This window comes from Procambarus clarkii, chromosome 89, assembly GCF_040958095.1.
Source record: "Procambarus clarkii isolate CNS0578487 chromosome 89, FALCON_Pclarkii_2.0, whole genome shotgun sequence".
Lineage (NCBI taxonomy): Eukaryota > Metazoa > Arthropoda > Malacostraca > Decapoda > Cambaridae > Procambarus > Procambarus clarkii.
Genome location: NC_091238.1, coordinates 4,772,785 through 4,792,678, shown reverse-complemented (window position 1 = coordinate 4,792,678; position 19,894 = coordinate 4,772,785). Strand labels below are relative to the sequence as shown.

The 19,894-nt window shown below is 52.4% G+C and overlaps 1 protein-coding gene across 1 annotated transcript; it reads right to left on the bottom strand.

Annotated features, from left to right (window-relative positions):
* Window positions 1–17,069: 17,069 nt before the first annotated feature.
* LOC123773271 (putative uncharacterized protein ENSP00000383309) lies at window positions 17,070–17,447 on the bottom strand. The gene has a single exon (XM_045766883.2). The coding sequence runs from the start codon at window positions 17,445–17,447 to the stop codon at window positions 17,070–17,072; it is 378 nt and encodes a 125-aa protein (XP_045622839.2).
* Between the last annotated feature and the right edge of the window lie 2,447 nt (window positions 17,448–19,894).

Here is a 19,894-nt window from a genome sequence, read left to right as displayed (position 1 = left end):
ACAGGGGCATTCAGGGTGAAAGAAACTTTGCCCATTTGTTTCTGCCTCGTGCGGGAATCGAACCCGCGCCACAGAATTACGAGACCTGCGCGCTATCCACCAGGCTACGAGGCCCCCTCGTAGTGTGTGTGTGTGTGTGTGTGTGTGTATGTGTGTGTGTGTGTGTGGTGTGTGTGTGTGTGTGTGTGTGTGTGAATAAGTGAACAGTTAAAGAGAGCATCAGAGTGTAGCGGTAATTACTTACTCGATATGAATGATCTGTTGGTAAGTGAATTGTAAATGAGACAGATGGCCTAATTACGACTCCAAACCTGCCTCCTGTCCACCCTCCTGTCTACCAGCCTCCTTCCTGTCTACCACCCTCCTTCCTGTCTACCAGCCTCCTTCCTGTCCACCAGCCATCTTCCTGTCCACCTGCCTCTTTCCTGTCTACCACCCTCCTTCCTGTCTACCAGCCTCCTTCCTGTCCACCAGCCATCTTCCTGTCTACCAGCCTCCTTCCTGTCTACCAGCCTCCTTCCTGTCTACCAGCCTCCTTCCTGTCTACCAGCCTCCTTCCTGTCTACCAGCCTCCTTCCTGTCTACCAGCCTCCTTCCTGTCTACCAGCCTCCTTCCTGTCTACCAGCCTCCTTCCTGTCTACCAGCCTCCTTCCTGTCTACCAGCCTCCTTCCTGTCTACCAGCCTCCTTCCTGTCTACCAGCCTCCTTCCTGTCTACCAGCCTCCTTCCTGTCTACCAGCCTCCTTCCTGTCTACCAGCCTCCTTCCTGTCTACCAGCCTCCTTCCTGTCCACCAGCCATCTTCCTGTCTACCAGCCTCCTTCCTGTCTACCAGCCTCCTTCCTGTCTACCAGCCTCCTTCCTGTCTACCAGCCTCCTTCCTGTCTACCATCCTCCTTCCTGTCTACCAGCCTCCTTCCTGTCTACCAGCCTCCTTCCTGTCTACCAGCCTCCTTCCTGTCTACCAGCCTCCTTCCTGTCTACCAGCCTCCTTCCTGTCTACCAGCCTCCTTCCTGTCTACCAGCCTCCTTCCTGTCTACCAGCCTCCTTCCTGTCTACCAGCCTCCTTCCTGTCTACCAGCCTCCTTCCTGTCTACCAGCCTCCTTCCTGTCTACCAGCCTCCTTCCTGTCCACCAGCCTCCTTCCTGTCCACCAGCCTCCTTCCTGTCCACCAGCCTCCTTCCTGTCCACCAGCCTCCTTCCTGTCCACCAGCCTCCTTCCTGTCTACCAGCCTCCTTCCTGTCCACCAGCCTCCTTCCTGTCCACCAGCCTCCTTCCTGTCCACCAGCCTCCTTCCTGTCCACCAGCCTCCTTCCTGTCCACCAGCCTCCTTCCTGTCCACCAGCCTCCTTCCTGTCCACCAGCCTCCTTCCTGTCCACCAGCCTCCTTGCTGTCTACCAGCCTCCTTCCTGTCCACCAGCTTCCTTCCTGTCCACCAATCATGGCCCCGGGGATGCTTGTGGTACTCCAAGACAAAGACTGCGGACACTGGGATCTCTGGTGACAGTAAACTGGTTTACCTCGGTCGTCCCATTGTGTTGCCCCAGTCTGTGCTCGGGCCGGCCACCCTGCAGGAGCCACGGCTACATTTGCTCAGGTTTGTGTCAACACTCCACCCGGCCCCAGACTGTAGTGGTGAGGCGGGCACTCCCGCCATAGCAACATGTACAACACTCCCCAATAGGAAGAAAACCCGCTGGGTTGTTCATCCTGTCACTTGTACCCAGACACAGCTGGGACTTGCTTAACTGTCTCAAGTGAACAGCTCCTCAAACAAAAAGATTAACATCTGTCAACCCTTAAAAGCTTACGTTATCTTGCGGGTGCAAAATGGGGAAAATTTAAGAACAGCATCAATATTTGACAAATAGTGTTTTCCTAACTCAAACAATGTGGGGTTTATTATTCTACACATATTTCTAATGTCTCTCAGGTGTTCACATTCACGTAGATAGTGGTCAAGGCGGTGTCCGTCACTCTCACCACAGATTCTGCAACTTCGCTGATCATATGTTGTTTCCATTCCATATCTCCATGGATATTTGTATCCAAGACGGATTCTCGCTATTACTGATTCTCTCCCTCGTCGTCCTCCTCTTTGGCCATAATGATTGGGATTGCCAGCTGCAACCATGTTGTTCCATCGTACAAATTCACTGGTTTGTTCTAGAAGTTTGCGTGTACTTAAACTGTAAAAGTTGCCCCTATGGGTGGTACGGGGTCGCGGTGAAGCAGGGTACCAAATGGTACTGGTAATTAGAGCGTCAAGTTGGTGTGTTTACCTAGAGGCTGAGTACGTCCCTGAGCACCCAGGGAAGCCCACGAGCAGCTCAATTGGATTACCAGATAAATCCATGGTGAGTGTGGATTAGACCTCAAGGTGGCCACAATATCCACGCCTTCCTCGAACCCGGACCACAATGGCCAGAGTTTGCACATACCACACGCCAGCATCCAGGCCTACCAGCCTCCCTCGAACCCGGACCACAATGGCCAGAGTTTGCACATACCACACGCCAGCATCCAGGCCTACCAGCCTCCCTCCCCCAGCACCCAGGCCTACCAGCCTCCCTCCCCCAGCACCCAGGCCTACCTGCCTCCCTCCCCCAGCATCCAGGCCTACCTGCCTCCCTCCCCCAGCACCCAGGCCTACCTGCCTCCCTCCCCCAGCACCCAGGCCTACCTGCCTCCCTCCCCCAGCACCCAGGCCTACCTGCCTCCCTCCCCCAGCACCCAGGCCTACCTGCCTCCCTCCCCCAGCACCCAGGCCTACCTGCCTCCCTCCCCCAGCACCCAGGCCTACCTGCCTCCCTCCCCCAGCACCCAGGCCTACCTGCCTCCCTCCCCCAGCACCCAGGCCTACCTGCCTCCCTCCCCCAGCACCCAGGCCTACCTGCCTCCCTCCCCCAGCACCCAGGCCTACCTGCCTCCCTCCCCCAGCACCCAGGCCTCCCTGCCTCCCTCCCCCAGCACCCAGGCCTACCAGCCTCCCTCCCCCAGCATCCAGGCCTACCAGCCTCCCTCCCCCAGCATCCAGGCCTACCTGCCTCCCTCCCCCAGCACCCAGGCCTACCAGCCTCCCTCCCCCAGCACCCAGGCCCACTTGCCTCCCTCCCCCAGCACCCAGGCCTAGGTGCCTCCCTCCCCCAGCACCCAGGCCTACCTGCCTCCCTCCCCCAGCACCCAGGCCTACCTGCCTCCCTCCCCCAGCACCCAGGCCTACCTGCCTCCCTCCCCCAGCACCCAGGCCTACCTGCCTCCCTCCCCCAGCACCCAGGCCTACCTGCCTCCCTCCCCCAGCACCCAGGCCTACCTGCCTCCCTCCCCCAGTACCCAGGCCTACCAGCCTCCCTCCCCCAGCACCCAGGCCTACCAGCCTCCCTCCCCCAGCACCCAGGCCTACCAGCCTCCCTCCCCCAGCACCCAGGTCCACCTGCCTCCCTCCCCCAGTACCCAGGCCTACCAGCTTCCCTCCCCCAGCACCCAGGCGGGGAAAAGGCAGGTGGTATGTTGGCCACGGTTGCATACGCCGCTGATGACATCTGTTTGGTGTGGACTTCAGGAGACCGGTTCGGTGTGATACCACTGCTCAGGTCTTCGTCTGTCATTCCGGCTGATTACTGAAGGGTTTCATCTCCCATTCTGTACCTCGAGTTCACTTCCCTAAGTTCATTACTTTGCACTAACCTCAGTTAAACTCAATTAGCCATGTGTAACCATTCTTGCAGCTAGGCTAGGTCATGGTACAGATACTTGTTATTTTCCTCCGAATCGTTATATATGCGTCTTCAGCATATATAACGCCATGTATAATTATGTATATGTGTTTATATACCTGGTGTATTCATATACATGTATATAAGCTATACACCTACGAGGAAGGAGTTTAGTCCCTCTGGAGGACAATATACATATATTAGTAAATAACTGCTAAATATGTGGCACCAAACTACCCCCCCCCCCCATGGGGTGAGGCATGGGAGACCAACAGTGGGAGACGAGTTGAGGGATGACACCTTATTGACCCAGCTCCTGGCTAGTCGGGCTGGTCGGACTGGTCGGGCTGACTTTTCGGACTGGTCGGGCTGACTGGTCGGGCGAACTTGTCGGACTGGTCGGGCTAACTTGTCGGACTGGTCGGGCTAACTTGTCGGACTGGTCGGGCTAACTTGTCGGACTGGTCGGGCTAACGTGTCGGACTGGTCGGGCTAACTTGTCGGACTGGTCGGGCTAACTTGTCGGACTGGTCGGGCTAACTTGTCGGACTGGTCGGGCTAACTTGTCGGACTGGTCGGGCTAACTTGTCGGACTGGTCGGGCTAACTTGTCGGACTGGTCGGGCTAACTTGTCGGACTGGTCGGGCTAACTTGTCGGACTGGTCGGGCTAACTTGTCGGACTGGTCGGGCTAACTTGTCGGACTGGTCGGGCTAACTTGTCGGACTGGTCGGGCTAACTTGTCGGACTGGTCGGGCTAACTTGTCGGACTGGTCGGGCTAACTTGTCGGACTGGTCGGGCTAACGTGTCGGGCTGGTCGGGCTAACGTGTCGGGCTGGTCGGGCTAACGTGTCGGACTGGTCGGGCTAACTTGTCGGACTGGTCGGGCTAACTTGTCGGACTGGTCGGGCTAACTTGTCGGACTGGTCGGGCTAACTTGTCGGACTGGTCGGGCTAACTTGTCGGACTGGTCGGGCTAACTTGTCGGACTGGTCGGGCTAACTTGTCGGACTGGTCGGGCTAACTTGTCGGACTGGTCGGGCTAACGTGTCGGACTGGTCGGGCTAACGTGTCGGACTGGTCGGGCTAACGTGTCGGGCTGGTCGGGCTAACGTGTCGGGCTGGTCGGGCTAACTTGTCGGACTGGTCGGGCTAACTTGTCGGACTGGTCGGGCTAACTTGTCGGACTGGTCGGGCTAACTTGTCGGACTGGTCGGGCTAACTTGTCGGACTGGTCGGGCTAACTTGTCGGACTGGTCGGGCTAACGTGTCGGACTGGTCGGGCTAACGTGTCGGACTGGTCGGGCTAACGTGTCGGACTGGTCGGGCTAACGTGTCGGACTGGTCGGGCTAACTTGTCGGGCTGGTCGGGCTAACTTGTCGGACTTGGCGACACAATCGGTCCAAGCACTAAGCACGGACTCGCTGAATGCTGTAGTGGCTCGATACTTGACTTCTTTATTTACTGAATAATTTATATATTTATTTAGTTATTTCTATATATTAGGTTATGTTGTATAATATTATATATTTAATGATTTGTTCTTGTGGTCGAGGGAGAGAGAGAGAGCCGGTGTTGTGAGTTGTGAGAGTAAGGTATGGTTGTAACAACTGCATATTGGTTGTGGGTTGTGGATCCCGTATTGTGTTGAAGAAGTTGACTTGTGTTTCTGGGTGTGTGTGTTGTGTTGTTGAGGAATGTGGTATAGTGTTAGTCTGTGTGTCTTACTAAAATTAATCCCAACTAGTCCGGCAAACATCACTATCAGCTATGCAGATGCCATCCTTGTACATACTAAAACCCACCGCGAAATGCAGTCTTAAATTGTGTACATACAGCTTGTGAGAGCCTTGGTCTTGTAATCAACGCTGCTAAAACTAAGGTATTTAGTAGACAAATTGGCAACCGCAAAAGTGGATCACGAAAACTTAAGACTTAAAATAGATAACATACCAATAGACTATGCCTCCTCTTTCAAATACCTTGGTGTCTCTGTCCCTTGTACCTCAACTGCAGTCAATAAGTTACATCAACAATGTAGAGACAGACTCAAGGCTCTCAGAACTGTAGTGGGGTACAGCCCGAAATACGGTGTTAATATTAGAATAGCAAGAATGATGTATTTAACGTATATAAGGTCTCTGATAGACTATCATGCACCAGCTTTGGTCCTGCAAAATGGCAAAAGTATTGATAGACTGGAAAAAATGCAAAATGAAGTACTCAGAATTATACTTGGCTGTCCTATAACTACCAAAGTTCTCAACATGCGGAAAGAATTAAATATACTTAGCATTCGAGATAGAACATTTGAAATCAACCTTATGATGGGACTAAAGCTTCTGCGTGATAACAAAAACAACATTGTGTCAGTTGAACTGTTAGAACACATACGTAACGGAACTAGCGAGTCTAAATGGATTCAAAGAACAGCCACTCATATTAAAATGATGGAACTGCACGATGTATATACAGATGAAAGAGTACAGCACTTCCTTCCACCCTGGCAGATAGTACCTTTTGACATCCTGACCCCTGCATACCCCACTAAGAAACTAATCACAAACAACCCTCATGCTCAGCTTGCTGCTAAATTAAGCACCATAGAACACATTCACAATATACAAGCTGAAAACAACATAGCACAGACCATATACACTGACGGATCACTCAATACAGCTACAGGGAGGGCGGGAAGGGCTGTTATTGCTCATCAGCCCGATGGCAGCACAATTCAAAGGAATATAAGAATTAGTAACTGGGCATCCACAATGCAGGCTTAGTTGGGGAGCCGGTCGGCCGAGCGGACAGCACGCTGGAGCTGTGATCCTGTGGTCCTGGGTTCGATCCCAGGCGCCGGCGAGAAACAATGGGCAGAGTTTCTTTCACCCTATGCCCCTGTTACCTAGCAGCAAATAGGTACCTGGGTGTTAGTCAGCTGTCACGGGCTGCTTCCTGGGGGTGGAGGCCTGGTCGAGGACCGGGCCGCGGGACACTAAAAGCCCCGAAATCATCTCAAGATAACCTCAAGATAACCTTAAGTTGGTAGCAATACTGGCAACACTCGAAATTATTGAGAACATTGAAGTAGACAGCTTAATTATTTCCTACTCCCTTTCCTCACTACGAGCAATAAACAGTTTGGAATCAAGCAATAACGTGCTTGTCTCAGAAGCCAGATATAGATATATAAGCATACTTAACAACGGGGTATATATAAAAATGTTGTGGATTCCTTCTCACATTGGCCTGCAGGAACATGGTAAAGTTGACGCCCTTGCTAAGGCTGCAGTAAATAAAGACAGTATTGAACGGAATCTTGAGTTATCAAATAGGTCTCTTAAAAGTTTCATTAGACGAGAACTCCTGGATGAATTTGAAGAAAGCAGAACAGTGCAAACTGGAACTAGCAGGTCCATTGTTCATCACAATGAAATGTGTGAAGTAAAACATGTGTATGGGGCAAGTAACAAAGTCAGTAGACTAACAGATGTTGTCACAGCTCGTATAAGACTTGGCTACAAGTATCTCTGGCAGTTCGGCTTGTATAGGGATCTAGATGAAGTAAAGTGTAAAGTGTGTGGACATAGGCAGGGACACACACTCGAACACTATATCTTGGATTGTAGTAAAATTGAGCCTTTTAGAGATAAATCTAAGCTCACTCTGTATGATATGGCAACCGTTCTTATTACCATGGATAAAATACCTGAAATCCTTGCACTGTATCCATATTTCGCTCTCAGTAGAAAAACGACATATGAGATTGGGAAGCAAGTAGCGTGTTGTGAAGACTAATAATAAACAGAAGCTCCCCTATGACTGTAATATCTCCATTGATCACACTATTATGTATTAGCGATAAGACCTACCATTAATGTATAACGACTTACTGTAAATATATAGCTCTTGAAATCGAACATTCTCTGTAACTAGCTGACACTGTAACTATAAGGTGTGGAGGATAGATGAAATTGTTTATGTAATAATCTAAGAGGAAGTCTGATAAAGACCTTTTGTGCTCTCTAGTGACATCTCTCTCTCCTCACTGTGACTCACTGTGACTCAAAGTGACTTGCAGTGACTTGCAGTGACTCGCAGTGACTCGCTGGGACTCACAGTGACTCTCTCTCTCTCTCTCTCTCTCTCTGTCTGTCTCTGTCTCTGTCTCTGTGTCTGTGTCTGTCTCTCTCTCTCTCTCTCTCTCTCTCTCTCTCTCTCTCTCTCTGTCTCTGTCTCTGTCTCTGTCTCTGTCTCTGTCTCTCTCTCTCTCTGTCTCTGTCTCTGTCTCTGTCTCTGTCTGTCTCTGTCTCTGTCTCTGTCTCTGTCTCTGTCTCTGTCTCTCTCTCTCTCTCTCTCTCTCTCTCTCTCTCTCTCTCTCTCTCTCTCTCTCTCTCTCTCTCTCTCTCTCTCTCTCTCTCTCTCTCTCTCTCTCTCTCTCTCTCTCTCTCTCTCTCTCTCTCTCTCTCTCTCTCTCTCTCTCTCTCTCTCTCTCTCATGAAAATTCTGAATTAAGTGTACAATTAAGTCATTAGAGCGGGTGTATGGGTCAGCCGACGGTGGTCGGGACCATCGTATCCGGCAGGTCACGGGGAGGGGGGGGGGGGAGGGATGGCCGGGTAGGTCATTGGTGGAATGAGTCCCAAGGGGGTGTTTGGGTGGTGTCCCCCCCCCCCACATCCCCCCAACACACACAGCCTCAGATGAAGCTGTGTGCAGGGAAGCCCCACACAACGACGGGTCTGTGTGGAAGACAAAGAAGCTTCGTGAAGTGTAGAGGAGATAATGGTCCTCTCTGGCGCGTCTTGTTCTCACCTGGTCTTGTGTGTGTCCGGCCTCCGCGGCCAGCTGGCCTGCCTGGTGTGTTGTGTGTGTGTCCGGCCTCCGCGGCCGGCTGGCCTGCCTGGTGTGTTGCTCTCGTGTGTGTCCGGCCTCCACGGCCAGCTGGCCTGCCTGGTGTGTTGCTCTTGTGTGTGTCCGGCCTCCACGGCCAGCTGGCCTGCCTGGTGTGTTGCTCTCGTGTGTGTCCGGCCTCCACGGCCAGCTGGCCTGCCTGGTGTGTTACTTGTGTGTGTCCGGCCTCCACGGCCAGCTGGCCTGCCTGGTGTGTTGCTTGTGTGTGTCCGGCCTCCACGGCCAGCTGGCCTGCCTGGTGTGTTGTGTGTGTGTGTCCGGCCTCCACGGCCAGCTGGCCTGCCTGGTGTGTTGCTCTTGTGTGTGTGTGTCCGGCCTCCGCGGCCAGCTGGCCTGCCTGGTGTGTTGCTCTTGTGTGTGTGTGTCCGGCCTCCACGGCCAGCTGGCCTGCCTGGTGTGTTGCTCTCGTGTGTGTCCGGCCTCCACGGCCAGCTGGCCTGCCTGGTGTGTTACTTGTGTGTGTCCGGCCTCCACGGCCAGCTGGCCTGCCTGGTGTGTTGCTTGTGTGTGTCCGGCCTCCACGGCCAGCTGGCCTGCCTGGTGTGTTGTGTGTGTGTGTCCGGCCTCCACGGCCAGCTGGCCTGCCTGGTGTGTTGCTCTTGTGTGTGTGTGTCCGGCCTCCGCGGCCAGCTGGCCTGCCTGGTGTGTTGCTCTTGTGTGTGTGTGTCCGGCCTCCACGGCCAGCTGGCCTGCCTGGTGTGTTACTCTTGTGTGTGTGTGTCCGGCCTCCACGGCCAGCTGGCCTGCCTGGTGTGTTGTGTGTGTGTGTCCGGCCTCCACGGCCAGCTGGCCTGCCTGGTGTGTTGTGTGTGTGTGTCCGGCCTCCACGGCCAGCTGGCCTGCCTGGTGTGTTGTGTGTGTGTCCGGCCTCCACGGCCAGCTGGCCTGCCTGGTGTGTTGTGTGTGTGTGTGTCCGGCCTCCACAGCCAGCTGGCCTGCCTGGTGTGTTGTGTGTGTGTCCGGCCTCCACGGCCAGCTGGCCTGCCTGGTGTGTTGCTCTTGTGTGTGTGTGTCCGGCCTCCACGGCCAGCTGGCCTGCCTGGTGTGTTGTGTGTGTGTGTGTCCGGCCTCCACGGCCAGCTGGCCTGCCTGGTGTGTTGTGTGTGTGTCCGGCCTCCACGGCCAGCTGGCCTGCCTGGTGTGTTGTGTGTGTGTGTGTCCGGCCTCCACGGCCAGCTGGCCTGCCTGGTGTGTTGTGTGTGTCCGGCCTCCACGGCCAGCTGGCCTGCCTGGTGTGTTGCTCTTGTGTGTGTGTGTCCGGCCTCCACGGCCAGCTGGCCTGCCTGGTGTGTTGTGTGTGTGTGTGTCCGGCCTCCACGGCCAGCTGGCCTGCCTGGTGTGTTGTGTGTGTGTCCGGCCTCCACGGCCAGCTGGCCTGCCTGGTGTGTTGCTCTTGTGTGTGTGTGTCCGGCCTCCACGGCCAGCTGGCCTGCCTGGTGTGTTGTGTGTGTGTGTGTCCGGCCTCCACGGCCAGCTGGCCTGCCTGGTGTGTTGTGTGTGTGTCCGGCCTCCACGGCCAGCTGGCCTGCCTGGTGTGTTGCTCTTGTGTGTGTGTGTCCGGCCTCCACGGCCAGCTGGCCTGCCTGGTGTGTTGTGTGTGTGTGTGTCCGGCCTCCACGGCCAGCTGGCCTGCCTGGTGTGTTGTGTGTGTGTCCGGCCTCCACGGCCAGCTGGCCTGCCTGGTGTGTTGTGTGTGTGTGTGTCCGGCCTCCACGGCCAGCTGGCCTGCCTGGTGTGTTGTGTGTGTGTCCGGCCTCCACGGCCAGCTGGCCTGCCTGGTGTGTTGCTCTTGTGTGTGTGTGTCCGGCCTCCACGGCCAGCTGGCCTGCCTGGTGTGTTGTGTGTGTGTGTGTCCGGCCTCCACGGCCAGCTGGCCTGCCTGGTGTGTTGCTCTTGTGTGTGTGTGTCCGGCCTCCACGGCCAGCTGGCCTGCCTGGTGTGTTGTGTGTGTGTCCGGCCTCCACGGCCAGCTGGCCTGCCTGGTGTGTTGCTCTGGTGTGTGTGTGTCCGGCCTCCATGGCCAGCTGGCCTGCCTGGTGTGTTGCTCTGGTGTGTGTGTGTCCGGCCTCCACGGCCAGCTGGCCTGCCTGGTGTGTTGCTCTTGTGTGTGTGTGTCCGGCCTCCGCGGCCAGCTGGCCTGCCTGGTGTGTTGCTCTTGTGTGTGTGTGTCCGGCCTCCACGGCCAGCTGGCCTGCCTGGTGTGTTGCTCTTGTGTGTGTGTGTCCGGCCTCCACGGCCAGCTGGCCTGCCTGGTGTGTTGTGTGTGTGTGTGTCCGGCCTCCACGGCCAGCTGGCCTGCCTGGTGTGTTGTGTGTGTGTGTGTCCGGCCTCCACGGCCAGCTGGCCTGCCTGGTGTGTTGTGTGTGTCCGGCCTCCACGGCCAGCTGGCCTGCCTGGTGTGTTGCTCTTGTGTGTGTGTGTCCGGCCTCCACGGCCAGCTGGCCTGCCTGGTGTGTTGTGTGTGTGTGTGTCCGGCCTCCACGGCCAGCTGGCCTGCCTGGTGTGTTGTGTGTGTGTCCGGCCTCCACGGCCAGCTGGCCTGCCTGGTGTGTTGCTCTTGTGTGTGTGTGTCCGGCCTCCACGGCCAGCTGGCCTGCCTGGTGTGTTGTGTGTGTGTGTGTCCGGCCTCCACGGCCAGCTGGCCTGCCTGGTGTGTTGTGTGTGTGTCCGGCCTCCACGGCCAGCTGGCCTGCCTGGTGTGTTGCTCTTGTGTGTGTGTGTCCGGCCTCCACGGCCAGCTGGCCTGCCTGGTGTGTTGTGTGTGTGTGTGTCCGGCCTCCACGGCCAGCTGGCCTGCCTGGTGTGTTGTGTGTGTGTCCGGCCTCCACGGCCAGCTGGCCTGCCTGGTGTGTTGTGTGTGTGTCCGGCCTCCACGGCCAGCTGGCCTGCCTGGTGTGTTGCTCTGGTGTGTGTGTGTGTCCGGCCTCCACGGCCAGCTGGCCTGCCTGGTGTGTTGCTCTGGTGTGTGTGTGTCCGGCCTCCACGGCCAGCTGGCCTGCCTGGTGTGTTGCTCTTGTGTGTGTGTGTGTCCGGCCTCCGCGGCCAGCTGGCCTGCCTGGTGTGTTGTGTGTGTGTCCGGCCTCCACGGCCAGCTGGCCTGCCTGGTGTACTCACCTAATTGTACTCACCTAATTGTGCTTGCGGGGGTTGAGCTTTGGCTCTTTGGTCCCGCCTCTCAACTGTCAATCAACTGGTGTACAGATTCCTGAGCCTACTGGGCTCTATCATACCTACATTTGAAACTGTGTATGGAGTCAGCCTCCACCACATCACTTCCTAGTGCGTTCCATTTATTAACTACTCTGACACTGAAAAAATTCTTTCTAACGTCTCTGTGGCTCATCTGGGTACTAAGTTTCCACCTGTGTCCCCTTGTTCGTGTTGGTGTGTTGTGTGTGTGTCCGGCCTCCGCGGCCGGCTGGCCTGCCTGGTGTGTTGTGTGTGTGTCCGGCCTCCACGGCCAGCTGGCCTGCCTGGTGTGTTGCTCTGGTGTGTGTGTGTCCGGCCTCCACGGCCAGCTGGCCTGCCTGGTGTGTTGCTCTGGTGTGTGTGTGTCCGGCCTCCACGGCCAGCTGGCCTGCCTGGTGTGTTGCTCTGGTGTGTGTGTGTCCGGCCTCCACGGCCAGCTGGCCTGCCTGGTGTGTTACTCTTGTGTGTGTGTGTCCGGCCTCCACGGCCAGCTGGCCTGCCTGGTGTGTTGCTCTTGTGTGTGTGTGTGTGTCCGGCCTCCGCGGCCAGCTGGCCTGCCTGGTGTGTTGCTCTCGTGTGTGTCCGGCCTCCACGGCCAGCTGGCCTGCCTGGTGTGTTGCTCTCGTGTGTGTCCGGCCTCCACGGCCAGCTGGCCTGCCTGGTGTGTTACTCTTGTGTGTGTGTGTGTCCGGCCTCCGCGGCCAGCTGGCCTGCCTGGTGTGTTGTGTGTGTGTCCGGCCTCCACGGCCAGCTGGCCTGCCTGGTGTGTTGTGTGTGTGTCCGGCCTCCACGGCCAGCTGGCCTGCCTGGTGTGTTGCTCGTGTGTGTGTGTGTCCGGCCTCCACGGCCAGCTGGCCTGCCTGGTGTGTTACTCTTGTGTGTGTGTGTGTCCGGCCTCCGCGGCCAGCTGGCCTGCCTGGTGTGTTGTGTGTGTGTCCGGCCTCCACGGCCAGCTGGCCTGCCTGGTGTGTTGTGTGTGTGTCCGGCCTCCACGGCCAGATGGCCTGCCTGGTGTGTTGCTCGTGTGTGTGTGTGTCCGGCCTCCACGGCCAGCTGGCCTGCCTGGTGTGTTGTGTGTGTGTCCGGCCTCCACGGCCAGCTGGCCTGCCTGGTGTGTTGCTCGTGTGTGTGTGTGTCCGGCCTCCACGGCCAGCTGGCCTGCCTGGTGTGTTACTTCCTGCACACACTTCCCCACTCTCCATACTGTAGGTCTCTGGAGACGCCTTAGAGGCGTCTCCAGAGACCTTTACATTTTAGATCTATACAGACATACAGAGATCTATACAGACGTAGAGAGATCTATACAGACGTACAGAGATCTATACAGACGTACAGAGATCTATACAGACGTACAGAGATCTATACAGACGTACAGAGATCTATACAGACGTACAGAGATCTATACAGACGTAGAGAGATCTATACAGACGTACAGAGATCTATACAGACGTACAGAGATCTATACAGACATACAGAGATCTATACATACATACAGAGATCTATACAGACATACAGAGATCTATACAGACGTACAGAGATCTATACAGACGTACAGAGATCTATACAGACATACAGAGATCTATACAGACATACAGAGATCTATACAGACGTACAGAGATCTATACAGACGTACAGAGATCTATACAGACGTACAGAGATCTATACAGACATACAGAGATCTATACAGACATACAGAGATCTATACAGACATACAGAGATCTATACAGACATACAGAGATCTATACAGACGTACAGAGATCTATACAGACGTACAGAGATCTATACAGACGTACAGAGATCTATACAGACGTACAGAGATCTATACAGACGTACAGAGATCTATACAGACGTACAGAGATCTATACAGACGTACAGAGATCTATACAGACGTACAGAGATCTATACAGACGTACAGAGATCTATACAGACGTACAGAGATCTATACAGACGTACAGAGATCTATACAGACGTACAGAGATCTATACAGACGTACAGAGATCTATACAGACGTACAGAGATCTATACAGACGTACAGAGATCTATACAGACGTACAGAGATCTATACAGACGTACAGAGATCTATACAGACGTACAGAGATCTATACAGACGTACAGAGATCTATACAGACGTACAGAGATCTATACAGACGTACAGAGATCTATACAGACGTACAGAGATCTATACAGACGTACAGAGATCTATACAGACGTACAGAGATCTATACAGACGTAGAGAGATCTATACAGACGTAGAGAGATCTATACAGACGTAGAGAGATCTATACAGACGTAGAGAGATCTATACAGACGTAGAGAGATCTATACAGACGTAGAGAGATCTATACAGACGTAGAGAGATCTATACAGACGTAGAGAGATCTATACAGACGTAGAGAGATCTATACAGACGTAGAGAGATCTATACAGACGTAGAGAGATCTATACAGACGTAGAGAGATCTATACAGACGTAGAGAGATCTATACAGACGTAGAGAGATCTATACAGACGTAGAGAGATCTATACAGACGTAGAGAGATCTATACAGACGTAGAGAGATCTATACAGACGTAGAGAGATCTATACAGACGTAGAGAGATCTATACAGACGTAGAGAGATCTATACAGACGTAGAGAGATCTATACAGACGTAGAGAGATCTATACAGACGTAGAGAGATCTATACAGACGTAGAGAGATCTATACAGACGTAGAGAGATCTATACAGACGTAGAGAGATCTATACAGACGTAGAGAGATCTATACAGACGTAGAGAGATCTATACAGACGTAGAGAGATCTATACAGACGTAGAGAGATCTATACAGACGTAGAGAGATCTATACAGACGTACAGAGATCTATACAGACGTAGAGAGATCTATACAGACGTACAGAGATCTATACAGACGTACAGAGATCTATACAGACGTAGAGAGATCTATACAGACGTACAGAGATCTATACAGACGTACAGAGATCTATACAGACGTACAGAGATCTATACAGACGTACAGAGATCTATACAGACGTACAGAGATCTATACAGACGTACAGAGATCTATACAGACGTACAGAGATCTATACAGACGTACAGAGATCTATACAGACGTACAGAGATCTATACAGACGTACAGAGATCTATACAGACGTACAGAGATCTATACAGACGTACAGAGATCTATACAGACGTACAGAGATCTATACAGACGTACAGAGATCTATACAGACGTACAGAGATCTATACAGACGTACAGAGATCTATACAGACGTACAGAGATCTATACAGACGTACAGAGATCTATACAGACGTACAGAGATCTATACAGACGTACAGAGATCTATACAGACGTACAGAGATCTATACAGACGTACAGAGATCTATACAGACGTACAGAGATCTATACAGACGTACAGAGATCTATACAGACGTACAGAGATCTATACAGACGTACAGAGATCTATACAGACGTACAGAGATCTATACAGACGTACAGAGATCTATACAGACGTACAGAGATCTATACAGACGTACAGAGATCTATACAGACGTACAGAGATCTATACAGACGTACAGAGATCTATACAGACGTACAGAGATCTATACAGACGTACAGAGATCTATACAGACGTACAGAGATCTATACAGACGTACAGAGATCTATACAGACGTACAGAGATCTATACAGACGTACAGAGATCTATACAGACGTACAGAGATCTATACAGACGTACAGAGATCTATACAGACGTTCAGAGATCTATACAGACGTACAGAGATCTATACAGACGTACAGAGATCTATACAGACGTACAGAGATCTATACAGACGTACAGAGATCTATACAGACGTACAGAGATCTATACAGACGTACAGAGATCTATACAGACGTACAGAGATCTATACAGACGTACAGAGATCTATACAGACGTACAGAGATCTATACAGACGTACAGAGATCTATACAGACGTACAGAGATCTATACAGACGTACAGAGATCTATACAGACGTACAGAGATCTATACAGACGTACAGAGATCTATACAGACGTACAGAGATCTATACAGACGTACAGAGATCTATACAGACGTACAGAGATCTATACAGACGTACAGAGATCTATACAGACGTACAGAGATCTATACAGACGTACAGAGATCTATACAGACGTACAGAGATCTATACAGACGTACAGAGATCTATACAGACGTACAGAGATCTATACAGACGTACAGAGATCTATACAGACGTACAGAGATCTATACAGACGTACAGAGATCTATACAGACGTACAGAGATCTATACAGACGTACAGAGATCTATACAGACGTACAGAGATCTATACAGACGTACAGAGATCTATACAGACGTACAGAGATCTATACAGACGTACAGAGATCTATACAGACGTACAGAGATCTATACAGACGTACAGAGATCTATACAGACGTACAGAGATCTATACAGACGTACAGAGATCTATACAGACGTACAGAGATCTATACAGACGTACAGAGATCTATACAGACGTACAGAGATCTATACAGACGTACAGAGATCTATACAGACGTACAGAGATCTATACAGACGTACAGAGATCTATACAGACGTACAGAGATCTATACAGACGTACAGAGATCTATACAGACGTACAGAGATCTATACAGACGTACAGAGATCTATACAGACGTACAGAGATCTATACAGACGTACAGAGATCTATACAGACGTACAGAGATCTATACAGACGTACAGAGATCTATACAGACGTACAGAGATCTATACAGACGTACAGAGATCTATACAGACGTACAGAGATCTATACAGACGTACAGAGATCTATACAGACGTACAGAGATCTATACAGACGTACAGAGATCTATACAGACGTACAGAGATCTATACAGACGTACAGAGATCTATACAGACGTACAGAGATCTATACAGACGTACAGAGATCTATACAGACATACAGAGACCTTACATTTACATCTGTCCAACATAAACAGTGTTTGAGATGTCTTTTTACATAGTCATTTACAAAGGTGAAATGCAATTCTGACCAGCTTCCACATACCCTGTATACAACTACATACACATATATATACATATATACAAATATACCTACACATATCCACATATGTGGGGGTGAAGAAGGGGTGAGGAGTTACTCATACTAATGAGGTCAATATTGTGCAAAGAGTCGCTCTCAATATATGCTTATGTGGTAAATATGTGGCTTATGCTAGACCACTTTGGTCTGCTTCTTCCTAGAGCTCACTTTGGTCTCCTTGTTTCTGGGGCTCACTTTGGTCTCCTTGTTTCTGGGGCTCACTTTGGTCTCCTTGTTTCTGGGGCTCACTTTGGTCTCCTTGTTTCTGGGGCTCACTTTGGTCTCCTTGTTTCTGGGGCTCACTTTGGTCTCCTTGTTCCTGGGGCTCACTTTGGTCTCCTTGTTCCTGGGGCTCACTTTGGTCTCCTTGTTCCTGGGGCTCACTTTGGTCTCCTTGTTCCTGGGGCTCACTTTGGTCTCCTTGTTCCTGGGGCTCACTTTGGTCTCCTTGTTCCTGGGGCTCACTTTGGTCTCCTTGTTCCTGGGGCTCACTTTGGTCTCCTTGTTCATGGAGCTCAATCCTGACAGATTGCGTAATACGTTACACTTGCGACAACAATGCAGGCTCAACTGTGACACTGCAGGCTCAACTGTGACACTGCAGGCTCAACTGTGACACTGCAGGCTCAACTGTGACACTACAGGCTCAACTGTGACATTACAGGCTCAACTGTGACACTGCAGGCTCAACTGTGACACTACAGGCTCAACTGTGACACTGCAGGCTCAACTGTGACACTGCAGGCTCAACTGTGACACTGCAGGCTCAACTGTGACACTGCAGGCTCAACTGTGACACTGCAGGCTCAACTGTGACACTACAGGCTCAACTGTGACACTGCAGGCTGAACTGTGACACTGCAGGCTCAACTGTGACACTGCAGGCTCAACTGTGACACTACAGGCTCAACTGTGACACTGCAGGCTGAACTGTGACACTGCAGGCTCAACTGTGACACTACAGGCTGAACTGTGACACTGCAGGCTGAACTGTGACACTGCAGGCTCAACTGTGACATTACAGGCTGAACTGTGACACTGCAGGCTCAACTGTGACACTACAGGCTGAACTGTGACACTACAGGCTCAACTGTGACACTACAGGCTCAACTGTGACACTGCAGGCTCAACTGTGACATTACAGGCTGAACTGTGACACTGCAGGCTCAACTGTGACACTGCAGGCTCAACTGTGACATTACAGGCTGAACTGTGACACTGCAGGCTCAACTGTGACACTGCAGGCTCAACTGTGACATTACAGGCTGAACTGTGACACTGCAGGCTCAACTGTGACACTACAGGCTGAACTGTGACACTACAGGCTGAACTGTGACACTACAGGCTCAACTGTGACACTGCAGGCTCAACTGTGACACTACAGGCTCAACTGTGACATTACAGGCTGAACTGTGACATTACAGGCTCAACTGTGACATTACAGGCTGAACTGTGACACTGCAGGCTCAACTGTGACACTGCAGGCTCAACTGTGACATTACAGGCTCAACTGTGACATTACAGGCTGAACTGTGACACTGCAGGCTCAACTGTGACACTACAGGCTGAACTGTGACACTGCAGGCTCAACTGTGACACTACAGGCTGAACTGTGACACTGCAGGCTCAACTGTGACATTACAGGCTGAACTGTGACACTGCAGGCTCAACTGTGACACTGCAGGCTGAACTGTGACACTACAGGCTCAACTGTGACATTACAGGCTGAACTGTGACACTGCAGGCTCAACTGTGACACTACAGGCTGAACTGTGACACTGCAGGCTCAACTGTGACACTACAGGCTGAACTGTGACACTGCAGGCTCAACTGTGACATTACAGGCTGAACTGTGACACTGCAGGCTCAACTGTGACACTGCAGGCTGAACTGTGACACTACAGGCTCAACTGTGACATTACAGGCTGAACTGTGACACTGCAGGCTCAACTGTGACACTACAGGCTGAACTGTGACACTACAGGCTCAACTGTGACACTGCAGGCTCAACTGTGACACTGCAGGCTCAACTGTGACATTACAGGCTCAACTGTGACATTACAGGCTGAACTGTGACACTGCAGGCTCAACTGTGACACTACAGGCTGAACTGTGACACTGCAGGCTCAACTGTGACACTACAGGCTGAACTGTGACACTGCAGGCTCAACTGTGACACTACAGGCTGAACTGTGACACTGCAGGCTCAACTGTGACACTACAGGCTGAACTGTGACACTACAGGCTGAACTGTGACACTGCAGGCTCAACTGTGACATTACAGGCTGAACTGTGACACTACAGGCTGAACTGTGACACTACAGGCTGAACTGTGACACTGCAGGCTGAACTGTGACACTACAGGCTCAACTGTGACACTGCAGGCTCAACTGTGACACTGCAGGCTCAACTGTGACACTGCAGGCTCAACTGTGACACTGCAGGCTCAACTGTGACACTGCAGGCTCAACTGTGACACTGCAGGCTCAACTGTGACACTGCAGGCTCAACTGTGACACTGCAGGCTCAACTGTGACACTGCAGGCTCAACTGTGACATTACAGGCTCAACTGTGACATTACAGGCTCAACTGTGACACTGCAGGCTGAACTGTGACACTACAGGCTGAACTGTGACACTACAGGCTGAACTGTGACACTGCAGGCTGAACTGTGACACTACAGGCTGAACTGTGACACTACAGGCTGAACTGTGACACTGCAGGCTGAACTGTGACACTACAGGCTGAACTGTGACACTGCAGGCTCAACTGTGACACTGCAGGCTGAACTGTGACATTACAGGCTGAACTGTGACACTACAGGCTGAACTGTGACACTACAGGCTGAACTGTGACACTACAGGCTCAACTGTGACACTACAGGCTCAACTGTGACACTGCAGGCTCAACTGTGACACTGCAGGCTCAACTGTGACATTACAGGCTGAACTGTGAC